At 34.5% G+C, this 12,288-nt stretch overlaps 1 protein-coding gene across 1 annotated transcript in view; it reads right to left on the reverse strand.

Annotated features, from left to right (window-relative positions):
- Nucleotides 1–1,529: 1,529 nt before the first annotated feature.
- EFR3A (EFR3 homolog A (S. cerevisiae)) overlaps nt 1,530–12,288 on the reverse strand; it is a 111,561-nt gene continuing 100,802 nt past the window's right edge. Inside the window, exon 23 of the mRNA XM_011977107.1 lies at nt 1,530–4,270. Coding sequence (XP_011832497.1) covers nt 4,165–4,270 — 106 coding nt within the window. The 3' untranslated portion in view covers nt 1,530–4,164. The remainder of the gene's footprint in view (nt 4,271–12,288) is intronic.

Here is a 12,288-nt window from a genome sequence, read left to right on the forward strand (position 1 = left end):
TGCTGTGCTTCCTGCCTTTTGGCACAGGACTTCCCCGAGAAAGAGGTATGGGAAACCTGGGGTAACAGTTCAGCACTCAAGCACAAACAGTCCAAAAATGTGGGGGAGTTAATGACCACAGGGCCACCTTCAGCCATGAACAGAAGCCAAATAATAGATGCTTTCCCAATTCTTCATCCCCTGGGAAGTTTTGAGATTATTTTTATATTTTTATGAGACTCCTTAGAATGTCCAGTGGAATGGTTATGCAGGCACCTCAAGTGATAGGCAATCAAGAAATCCTCTTAACCGGCTTTTTCTGCTTCCATGTTAGATCAATTTCAAAAGTAATACCTGCACATACTCTTGTCTCAGGCTCTGCTTTAGAGAAACCTAGGCTAAGACCGTGCCTTCCTAAGAGTTTGCCTCTGATTCAACATACAGGTAAAAGGCTGAATACAGCAAAACTAAGACGCAGAGTTTGATGTTCCACCTCGCCTCTGCTTAAAACTTCATTTGAACTTGGCACTTGAGATCAATAGCTTATCAGATGACAGAACAGGTAACAGGATCACAGCAAGAGTTGGAAGGAAAGTATATGGGATAGCACAGTAAACACCGTGCTCATTTTATACCCATGCAAACAGGTTCACAAACGTGGAATGGCTGGCCTAAGACTGCAGAGCTGAGGGCTGCCCAGTTGCTTATGTCCCAGTGTAGTGAACTTAAGGATGATTATTAATCACTTATTGAATGCTTATTCTGTGTCACGTAGGTGTGGCACAGGGAACCTCTTCTAAGTGGTTCACTTACTCCTCACAGCTAACCTTGGAGAGCAGAATTTACCATACTCATTTTACAGATGAGAACTTCATGGATCAAAGTTCAGTCATTGGCCTAAGGTCACTCAGCCAGGTAGTGGTGGTGCTGAATTTGTGAACAAGAGCCGGAGCTCCTCACCGCTATGCTACATTGCCTAACAAAGGAGGTTCAGGCTATGAAGCACATCTGTGTAAGTGGTAGAATAAGCAAACCGGGGGTTGGGAGAGATAAGGTACTGAGAGTGTGTGTGTGTATATATCTCTCTCTCTCTTTTTTTATTTTTTAAGAGCTGCTTTGTGTAATTTATACGACAAAGAGGTAGGGTTGAAAAGACAATCATTAAGACTGACACAGAGATGGCAACTACATTTTCACAAGCACACACTGTGAACTTTACCTTACTATGTCTTGTCATGACTAGCAGTTATCATTCTGATATTCCAATGTACATGGGAATGAATCCACTTGGCAAATTGATTTCTACTAAAGCTCTTCATTTTTTGTTTTTGAGATGGGGTCATGCTTTGTCAACCAGACTGGAGTATAGTGGCATGATCCTAGCTCACTGCAGCCTTGAACTATTGGGCTCAAAAGAAGCTCTTCATTTTTAATTTAAGCAAATATTGAATAAATTTAATTAAATGTAACAATAGCTATTATAAAAAATGAACTTAAATACAAGTAATCTGATTTATGTTTTATTGCTTACATACGAATTGCACAGTGAATTTTTACATTTCAAAAACTAACTTTATTACATTTAATACAGATATAAGCATGAATAAGACAAATTAGTTCCATTTTCAGACAGGAAGAAAAACATTTTGGATAGGGAGAAGTTAATTGCTGGTAAAGTGTAGTACTATTATTCTAAAGGATAATGAGTTCAGAAATATTAAGGAAGTATGTGGGTGTGTGCGCATAGGTATTCAGGTAAACTCCAATAACAATAAAACTCTGTAAGTGGTCACAGACAACACAAGTACAGGAGGAACATTTAAATGTTAACTGTTTAATGTCATGAAAGAAAGAGTGATATAAGCAACTCAATACAGCAAAAAGAGAATGATTAACAATTTATTGAGTTTTATATATCTACAAAAATATAGCAATACAGTGAACTTCACCAAATCCTAAATGTTCACTACCTGAACTGGCTACAACACCATGTGCACACCTCGTTCCTGCAGAATCTCCTGCAGATATGGGAGAGGCAGCCAGTGAACAGATGCATTTCTTGGGAATCCTTGTCAACAAGACCAGTTCAGAAATCCAGGATATAAAGAAGCCTACTGTAATTTAAAAACAGTAACAAAAACCCCGACAAAACCCAAATCAACAAAGACCAAGATAAAGGTGTGATAAACATTAATTGTAATGGTTTTCCTTTACATGCAATACATGCATTTTAAAATCACTAAGAAACATGAAATTTTGTAGAGCAAAGTTTGTGTTTCACAGAAGTGCAAATGAATATTTTACTTTTTATACTATTAAATTATATATATTTTTCCATACAAAAGCACACAGTGTTAATCTATAAAATGACATCCAAGTGGATGATGATTGTTTTTGCATGTCCCCCTGCTTAGATTTTTTTAAAATATATAGTCAAAAATTAACATCCTTCTTTAAAAATACAGAAGGAAAAAAGGGCAATAAAAAAAATACAACTTGGCTTTACTGACTGGTGTAGCATTTTACCTGATCAAGAGGCAAAGTTCCAGTGACAACTGCCACAGGGCCCTTCAGTCCTCCAGTGGTAACGACTCCACTGTCACTCTGAAACAAATCTTGTTGATCCACATTTAAGCAGCAGCCCAGGATCTTTCAGTGTCATTTCATACGTTTCAATGACTAGACTGGTTTTCAAGATGTTGCGCTTTTCTTTAAATATTCAGAAATTTTCAAGTATGCTTGTCCTATTATCATTTCCTTACTTTTTTCCGTTTCTACTACAGGTGCCCAAATAGCCATAAACACAAACATCCCATTCTTCACTGCAATTTTTTAAACAAAAACAAAAGCCAAAAATTAAACTCTCTTCTAGGCTACAGTTTTTGATATGTATGCTGTTTTATGTAAAAAGAAATGGAATCTGAAAAGATAGAACTATAAACAGGTGACTTTATAAAAATGTCCTAAGAGAATTTTCTGAGTTACAAAGAAAGCTGTTCATTTTACCACGTGATAGAATTCACTAAGATGTGAGTACTGTTATGGGTCTGTCAGTGTATGTGTAGAGTGCACCTGTGATCTTGGTAGCTGAAATCAAAAGCAGCTTAAATTGACGAACTTTAGCACACTTGATTGTTAAAACACAGGCAGCTTTTCAAATATAATATAACTGATTCTAAACAGATGCGTACAAGTCACAGTTCAAATCTTACAAATTAAAAGTCCATCTGGGGAATTTTTTGACTATGAGGATCTAAAACAATGCACAATATACAAATGTAAATAAATGTACTCTTAATGGAAATCAAAATGTACAGACTCTTCACAGGTGAACTAATAGCTGTTTTAAATGTCTTTTTTCTGCACTAAATATATATCTCATTTAATTAATGGAGCCACAGCAAAATACTACTATAATTTCAAAGCACAGCCTGTAAACTAATACATCTTATGATGTAAAAATATTGCACAGTTTGGTACTCCAAGAGTGAGCTCTACACTTCTCAAGCAGAACGGTCAAACTCTTGGCAGGAAACACAGTATTACAAGAACCGGACAATTTAAAGTATGGCGTTTTCAGGGTCATTTTCGAGGAATGCTATTCAACAGATGTCCTATTATTGTGAAGATGAGGAATGCCTATCACATATTATTACAGTAACTGAATAGCAGGGTGCCTATCCCAGCTTATCTAAAGCATGGGGACAAAAAGCCACAGAACAGTTTTACAGCCCCAGGACTAGGAATATATTTAAATGTATCTGCCTTTGCAGAAAACAATAACAAAAATTCTACATCTAAGCGGCCGTGTAGATAAGTTTAAGAGAGAAACAATTTATACAGTTTCAATCCTCTGAAGGCTTACTTTTGAAAAAACATTACATTTGTGAAAAGTTTAAAATATACTACTTAACAGTGGAATAAAGTGAAACCAAAACATGTTCAACTTAAAAGGCAACAGGAACCTCAAAGCAAATTAACATGGCATAAATCTATCTTCGAAAGTACTTGAAATTATATATAGCTCCAAAACTTCTAATATGGTATGCCAAGCATTTGGTTAAAGATATGTTCCATCATTATTTTCAAGAAGCATGTTAATACACATTAGGTAAACCCTGAAAGCTCAGCTTGGCTGTAATTTTTAGGCTTTACAAATCATATGCTGAGGTCTTCATGAGCCAATCAGTACACACACAGATCTGGAAACTTCATCTCATAGACTGGGACAGATTGGTATTGGGCATGCCCAGAAGTAATGGTCAGTGTTCCTGATGGACTGGGAGGAGGACTGTAAAAGAACAAAAGAACATGGTCAGCAGGTGTACTCACAAGCTGTTCGTGTCACCGAGTATTCTGTCTACTATCTGCAAATATCAAAGTCAGACTCCTCAACTGCAGAGATCAATGACATTGTAGTTACTGGCCAACTACAAGGCTGCATGGGAAACAGACCACAGTAGTGTCAAACTGTTTTTAAGTCTAAAGCAGACATTTTCCTTGGAAAATATGTATATACAATTTTAAATGCGATTATACTCTACCCATTCTTGTAAGCTGCCTTGTTTCATTAGTAAAAAATTATTTCATGTATACAGATATTATGTTTTTGATGATAGCATGGTATTTCATTATACAGATATATCATACGTGATTTAATCCAGAGAACAAATGCAGGTTCATTTTCATTTTTTCATCATAATAATGTTAACAAGTCTGTTCTTACACATACATAATTTTATTCTGACTGGTTGTCTCCTTGGTTTATAGTCTTATGAGCAGAATTTCTGCATCGAAGTGTATTCAAAATTTTGACTTTGGTGCATACATATTGCCGGAATACCAGCAATTTACACTTTCAGCTTTTCAGTGTACCTTTTACACTGTTACAAATATTAGATATAGTCAGTCTTTTTAAAACAGCTTTGCCAATCTGAGAGGCAGGAGGTAATTCTTTCTTATTTTCATTTTTAATTTTTGTGTTACTATTAATGGCAAGTATCTTTGTAGGATCCATTTTAGGTTTCTTTGAAAATGTAAACTGCCTCTAATCCTACTCAGATATTTTTCTCTTATCAATTTGGGAAACTAACCTTTTGTCATATGATACAAATGCTTTCCTCTAATTCATTATTTCTCAACTTTTTTTGTTGCCAAATGCTTGAAAACCTTACCAGAAAATCAATTATTTCCTTGTAATTTTTAGTTTTTGAGTTATGCTAAGAACAGCGTTCCCTCTATGTCAAGACTACAAGAAATACTGCTGTATTAATTCTACTGTTTTTATGTATTTTTCTAAACAATGAGTGAAGTTGTCTATTTTGGTAAAAGCAGTGAAGTGGAAATCTTCCCCCAACCCTCCCTCACTGGTCAGTAGTGTTTAGCAGTTGTCCAAACGAGATTAACTCAACAGTTGCTCTTTTCCTTGAAAATCTGAAATCTTATCTTTACCACAGATACCTTCTATGCTTGAATTTTCCTCTCTTCCACTTACCCATATGCAGGTCCAACCTGATGTAAGTACCAAAGATCTGTCATATGTTTTTCTACCAAGCAAGGCAAATGCTCCCTTGTTTCTTTCTACAGCATTTTCCTGACTGCTCTTGCATGTGGATTCTTTCACATTGCCCTTAGCATCATTTGTTCAAATACTTAAAAAAAATTATCTTACTAAAATGATAGCTCAATCTACAGAAAACTGATGTCTATATCAACTTCCTATTCAAGAATAAGATGTTTTCATTTGTATAAATATTCTTAAGCATATTTCAGAGATATATAGTTTCTTCATTTAAGTCTTATATAGTTCTTTGAATTTATTAGTTCATGGTTAAGAATGTTTTCATTTTAATACATGCACAAATATTAATTTCATATAATTATTTTTAACTGTAAATTATCCTCAATTGTTAAGTTATTCAGTTGGTTTTCTTCTATTTTCCTGATATATCTATTTTTGGTAATTAATAATTTTGGAATTGCTCCAGATTTATAATACTCTTAAATTTTTTATTAAGGGATAATTTTCACAGAGTGAAATACACTGATCTTAAGTGTACTGTTTGACAAAAATTGACAAATGTATACACTCATGTAAATCACACCCATGTAAATCATAGTCCAATAGAGATAATGAACACTTTCTTTTTTTTTTGAGATGGAGTTTTACTCTTGCCACCCAGGCTGGATTGCAATGGTGTGATCTTGGCTCACTACAACCTCCTTCTCCCGGGTTCAAGAGATACTGAACACTTTCAATCACCCCGAAAATGTTTCATGTCCCTAACTAGTCAATTTCTCCCCACTCTGACATACCCATACACATACATCCTCATGCAACAACTATGTTCTGATCTCCATCACTGAAGATTAGTGGTGCTTGTTCTTAACCTTCATGTAAATGGTCTATACAGGCTCTATGAACAGTCCAACAAACTGTCTTTTTATGTCAGATTCCTGTTACTTAATATGTTTTTTAGATTTATCCCCAAAATTGTGTTCCTTCTTATTGCTGAATAGTATTTCATTATATTATCATCATTTGTCTGTTCTCGTGATAATGGACATTTGGCAACTATGAATAAAGCTGTCATAAACATTCACATGTCTTTTTGTGAATATACTCAGTTCTGTCATTTTAATGGGCACAAAATCGTATCTTGCTATTTAAATTTGCATTTCCTTGTTAACTAATGATTTTAAACACTTTTACACATGCTTACTGGCGATTCAAACATTCCTTTTGTAAAATGTCTACTGTCTTGGCCATTTTGAAAATTGTCTTTATTTTTCAGTTGTAGGGGTTCTTTATCAGATATCGGTACTGTGTATACTGTATTTTCTCAGTTTGTGGTCTGCCTTTTCATATTCTTACTGGAGTCTTTTAAGGGTAAGTTTTTAATTTACATGAAGACCAATTTACCAATTTTGTTTAGTACTCTGTGTGTCCTAAGAAATCTTTTTGCTCATTTTAAGACTGAAAGGACTCTTTCCTATGTTTTGTTTTAGAAGTTTTGGTTTTAGATTTTACATAGACATTGATTACCCAACTTAATAATTAATGTTTGTGTTCAGTGGAAGGTAGGGATTGAGATTAGTATTTTTCTCTGAGGTTATCTAGTGGTTCCAGGACGTTTGTTTAAAATATTTTCTTTTCCTCATTAAATTGTTTTGATTCCTTTATCAAAAATCACTTAAGTTTTTGATAGGACTCTCTATTCTGTTATCTTGATCTCTTTGTGTACTCTTATATCAATAATGTCTTGACTTCTTTGGCTTTATAAATCAAGTATTGAAATTAGGCAACGTAAATTCTTCAACTTTATTTTTCCTTTTCAAAACAGTTAGCTACTCCAGGTCCTTTGTACTTTCATCTGAATCTTAAAATCAATTTACACGTTTTTACAAAAAAAAAAAAAAGTCTGTTGGGGTTTTGATTGACATTTTATTGAAGCTACAGATCAACTTGAAAGAAACAGCATATAAACAATATTTAATCCTTCAGTCCATGAACATGGTATATCTCTCCTTCATTTAGGTATTCTTTACTTTCTCTCATTCATGTTTTACATTCATAACAGAAATCTTACATACTGTTAAATTATGGCTAAATATTTTTTTAATGCTATGTTTAAAAATTTACTCTTGCAATTGTCTGTTGTTAACATATAGATATACAACTGAATTTTGAATAGTGACCTTGAATACCTTGAATCCTGTGACCTTACTAAAATTCATTTAATTCATGTAATAACTCTAGTAGGGTTTTTTTTTTTTTTGTCTTGATTACTTAAGATTTTCCACATATACAACCATGTCATCTGTGAAAAGATAGTTTCATTTCTTCTTTTCTCATCTTTATATTTTTCCTTTTTTTCACTTTACTTACCTAAGACTTCCAATACAATGTTGACATGGTGAGAGTAGACATCCTTGACCCAGTTTTAGGTGAAAGGCATCAGACTTTCACCATTATATATAACACCAGCAATAGATTTTTTATAATTACTCTTTATCAGATTAAGTTCCCTTCTATTCCAAATTTTCTGGTAATTTTTGTCTTAAATGAACATTGAGCTTTTTCAAATGCTTTTTTTTCTGCTACTGGTGTGATCATGCAACTTTACTCTCTTAATTAATGTGGTGAATTTTGCTGACTGATCAACTTTCTAATGTAAAACTGATCTTGCTTTCCTCATAGTAACCCCATTTATTTAGGCCATATCATCAGTTTTATACATTTGCTAACATTTTGATAAAGATTTCTATGACTATATTGAAGAGGGGTACTTGTCTATAATTTTTAAAAAATTATTATACTTTATGTTCTAGGGTACATGTGCACAACGTGCAGGTTTGTTACATATGTATACATGTGCCATGTTGGTGTGCTGCACCCATTAACTCGTCATTTACATTAGGTATATCTCCTAATGCTATCCCTCCCCTCTCCCCCTTCCCCACAATAGGCCCCAGTGTGTGATGTTCCCCTTCCTGTGTCCAAGTGATCTCATTGTCCAATTCCCACCTATGAGTGAGAACATGCGGTATTTGGTTTTCTGTTCTTGCGATAGTTTGCTGAGGATGATGGTTTCCCGCTGCATCCATGTCCCTACAAAGGACACGAACTCATCCTTTTTTATGGCTGCATAGTATTCCATGGTGTATATGTGCCACATTTTCTTAATCCAGTCTGTCACTGATAGACATTTGGGTTGATTCCAAGTCTTTGCTATTGTGAACAGTGCTGCAATAAACACACGTGTGCATGTGTCTTTATAGCAGCATGATTTATAATCCTTTGGGTATATACTCAGTAATGGGATGGCTGCGTCAAATGGTATTTCTAGTTCTAGATCCTTGAGGAATCACCACACTGTTTTCCACAATGGTTGAACTAGTTTACAGTCCCACCAACAGTGTAAAAGTGTTCCTATTTCTCCACATCCTCTCCAGCACCTGTTGTTTCCTGACTTTTTAATGATTACCATTTTAACTTGTGTGAGATGGTATCTCATTGTGGTTTTATCTTTGTCTCATTTTATGTTGAAGTTATGCTGGCCTCATGAGTTAGAAAATGTTTCTACCTCCTTTGTTTCCTGAATATATATGAAACTGGTATTATTTCTTACCTAAATGTATGATAAAAGTAAGCAGTGAAGTTAAATGCATTTTCTTGTAGGATGCTTTTAAATTTCAAATCTATTTCAACAGTTAGAGGGTTATTTGGATGTTTTACTACTTTTTGTGTCAATTTTAGTTAGTTTTGACTTTCAATGATTTTTGCCCATTTCATCTAAATTGTTGAATTTATTGTCATAAAATTGTTTTATCACATTCCTTTATTATAATTCTTTTTTATTTGTAATATTGGTAATCTATGTTTTCTCTGTTTTTCTTCCTTAACACTGACTAGAGGTTTACCAATTTTATCAACTGTTTCAAAGAACAAACTTTTACGTTTGTTAATATTTCTTGTTGTCTTATTGCCTATTTTTTGTTTCACTGACTTCTGATATACTTAGTTTAGCTTACATTGTTCTTCTCTCTCTAATGTCTTACCAAAAGTCATTAATTCACTACTTTCAGATCTCTCTTCTTTGCAAGCAAAAGCATCTCAAGATATAAAATTGCTCCTGAGCAAGATTTTGGCTTCATCTTACAAAACTTTGATAGGTATTTTCAGTTTAAAATGTTTTCTAATTCCTCCTTTCATTTCTTCTTTAAGATATGGGTGGTCTTTTAATTTCCAGACATTTGAAATTTTTCTAGATATGTGTTAATGAATTACATATTTTTTTGGGGGGCAAGAGAACATACTCAACATGATGTCTTAACATGTCAGTTTCCTGACATTTACTTACATTTGTTATAGTCCCACATTTTTCTATTTTGTGAATGTTGTATGTACACTTCAAAAGAAACTATATTCTGTATTTGCCTAGCATAGTGTTTTCTAAAGGCCACTTAAGTTGACTGAAATGGTTCAAATCTTATATCCTTTCTGCATTTTTGTCTTCTTGTTGGTTATGTTTTAGTACTCTTGTGAGAGGAACATTAAAATTTGCAATTATAATGCAAAGAAACAGGAAAGTATCGTGAGAATAAGCAGTGTCACACACATTTCTTTCCAAACTATATGTATCTTGTCCTTTAAATTCTTTGACATGTGTGTGTGGGGTCTGGTGGGAGGTGTGGGTGTGTGGTGTTCTAAGGGCCTTTTCTACTAATTCTAGTAACTGGGTTATCTGTGAGGCTGCTTATTCTCACTGTATTTTACAGCTTCTTTGCCTTTCTTGTTTTTTTTAACCATACTCAGGTATGGTTAAAATGTAAATGAAAGAACAGTGGGAGCGAAGTATAATATTGTGTGTTCTGTTTCTTTTATGGAGAATACAAACTCTTTCCACTGTCTGATGGTTAGGGTGAGGCAAATTAACAAGAGGAAATGTATCAGACAGGACCTGAAAACTCTGAAGACACATTTCTATAAAGTCTGTTTAGTTTCTCCATAAAACTGTTCCAGAGCTACTGCTTCCTAAATAGGTGACCCTGTATAACTTACCTAACTTCCATGTATCTGTTTATAAACATGTAAAATGAGAATAATCACTATCTGTTTGTTAGGGTCTGTTGCAGATATTAAATAAAATAATACATTTAGCACAGTGCTTAGAACAACACAGGTGCTTAAAAATGTTAATTATTAGTAGTAACTTTTCAATGAATGTAAGTATTAGTAGTAGCTGTGGTACCAATGAAACAGAATTAGTTATAATACTTACTCTAAAATATTAAATTCATATAATTATGTTAGTTTGACTACATGTAATATGGTGATCTCTAGCAACATGCCTTTTAAGAACATCAGTTATGGATTTGAATTTTGACTTTGTCACTCACTAGCCGTATGACCTTCAGCAAGTTATTTTACTTTTCTCTAAGCCTTGGTGTCTTCACCTGAAAAATGAACAAAATAGTGTCTACCTACCTTTCAGGGCTATGGTGAGGATTAGCAGAAATAACAGATATAAACCATGTAGCATAAGATCAAGTACACAGCAGACATTTACTACTAAATGTTGGAAATTTAGTCATCAAAGAAGTAAATGCCCATACCCAGCAATCTTAATTGAATCCTAAGTCTAGCACAATAGTCCCCGACCTTTTTGGCACCAGGGACGAGTTTTGTGGAAGACAATTTCTCCACGGATGGGGACTGGGGGGATGATTTCAGGATGAAACTGTTCTACCTCAGATCATCAGGCATTAGATTCCCATAAGGAATCTAATGGGATCCCCTGCATGAGCAGTAGTTCACAATAGGGTTCCCACTCCTGTAAGAATCTAATGCTGCACTGATCTGACAGGAAGCGGAGCTCAGACAGTAATGTTCGCTTGCTCACCGCTCACCTCCTGCTGTGGAGCTTGGTTCCTAACAGGCCATGGGCCAGTACAGGTCTCTGGACTAAGGGTTGGGGACCCCTTTTCTAGCACATGTTGAATATTTTATTGTGATTTTCTGTTCTTAAATTTTGTAAATGAGTGATTCTCAACTTAGAGAGTGTAGCAGGTATGGCAGGGAAATGTCTAGAGTAAGATATATAATGACAAAAATGTGCCTTGCTTATCAAAGCAGAAAAAAGGCTGAAATAAAAAAGCAAGTTGCCTAGAGCATTTACCTATCTAATATTAATATAATACAGGGTTGAAGCAAAACAGACTTACTTAATCAAGCTAAAAATATAAAAGATATGGCAGATACAGAAAAAATTTCCAGAAGCATAGACATATCTACTGGCCGCCTCTCACAAAAGCAGGTTTCCACACTGCCTCTCCTTCCTTCAGGTGCTACATTTCTTACTAATGTACAGACATAGGATAATCAAAGAGCACAATAATTCACAACAGAACTGAAATGAATATGATGTAAAAAAGCTAAAGGAAAGTTCAATAATTCAAACGAGCTATCTGCATAGGTAGACTTATTACCGCCCTGAAAAGAACCATGAGGCTGACATATTAAAATGCAGTTTCTGCAGGACAAAACGATTCAATATGAGCAATTTCCTAATTAAGCATAATATTAGAATATGGGTCTTTCAAATTACCCAGATGTCCTTATGAGATCATCAGGAAGGAATGAATAATCTAAAAAAGCAGCTAAAAAGCTAGAGGACAACTAGTCAAGAAAGGGTATCAGACTCTGCCTAAAAAACAGAATCACTATTAAGCAAAGGATCACCTATATGATCTTATGTTAATCCTAAATGCAAAGCATTACTTTAACATCATAACTTAAACATAATG

Source organism: Mandrillus leucophaeus, unplaced genomic scaffold, assembly GCF_000951045.1.
Source record: "Mandrillus leucophaeus isolate KB7577 unplaced genomic scaffold, Mleu.le_1.0 Scaffold173, whole genome shotgun sequence".
In the NCBI taxonomy this organism is placed as follows: Eukaryota; Metazoa; Chordata; class Mammalia; order Primates; family Cercopithecidae; genus Mandrillus; species Mandrillus leucophaeus.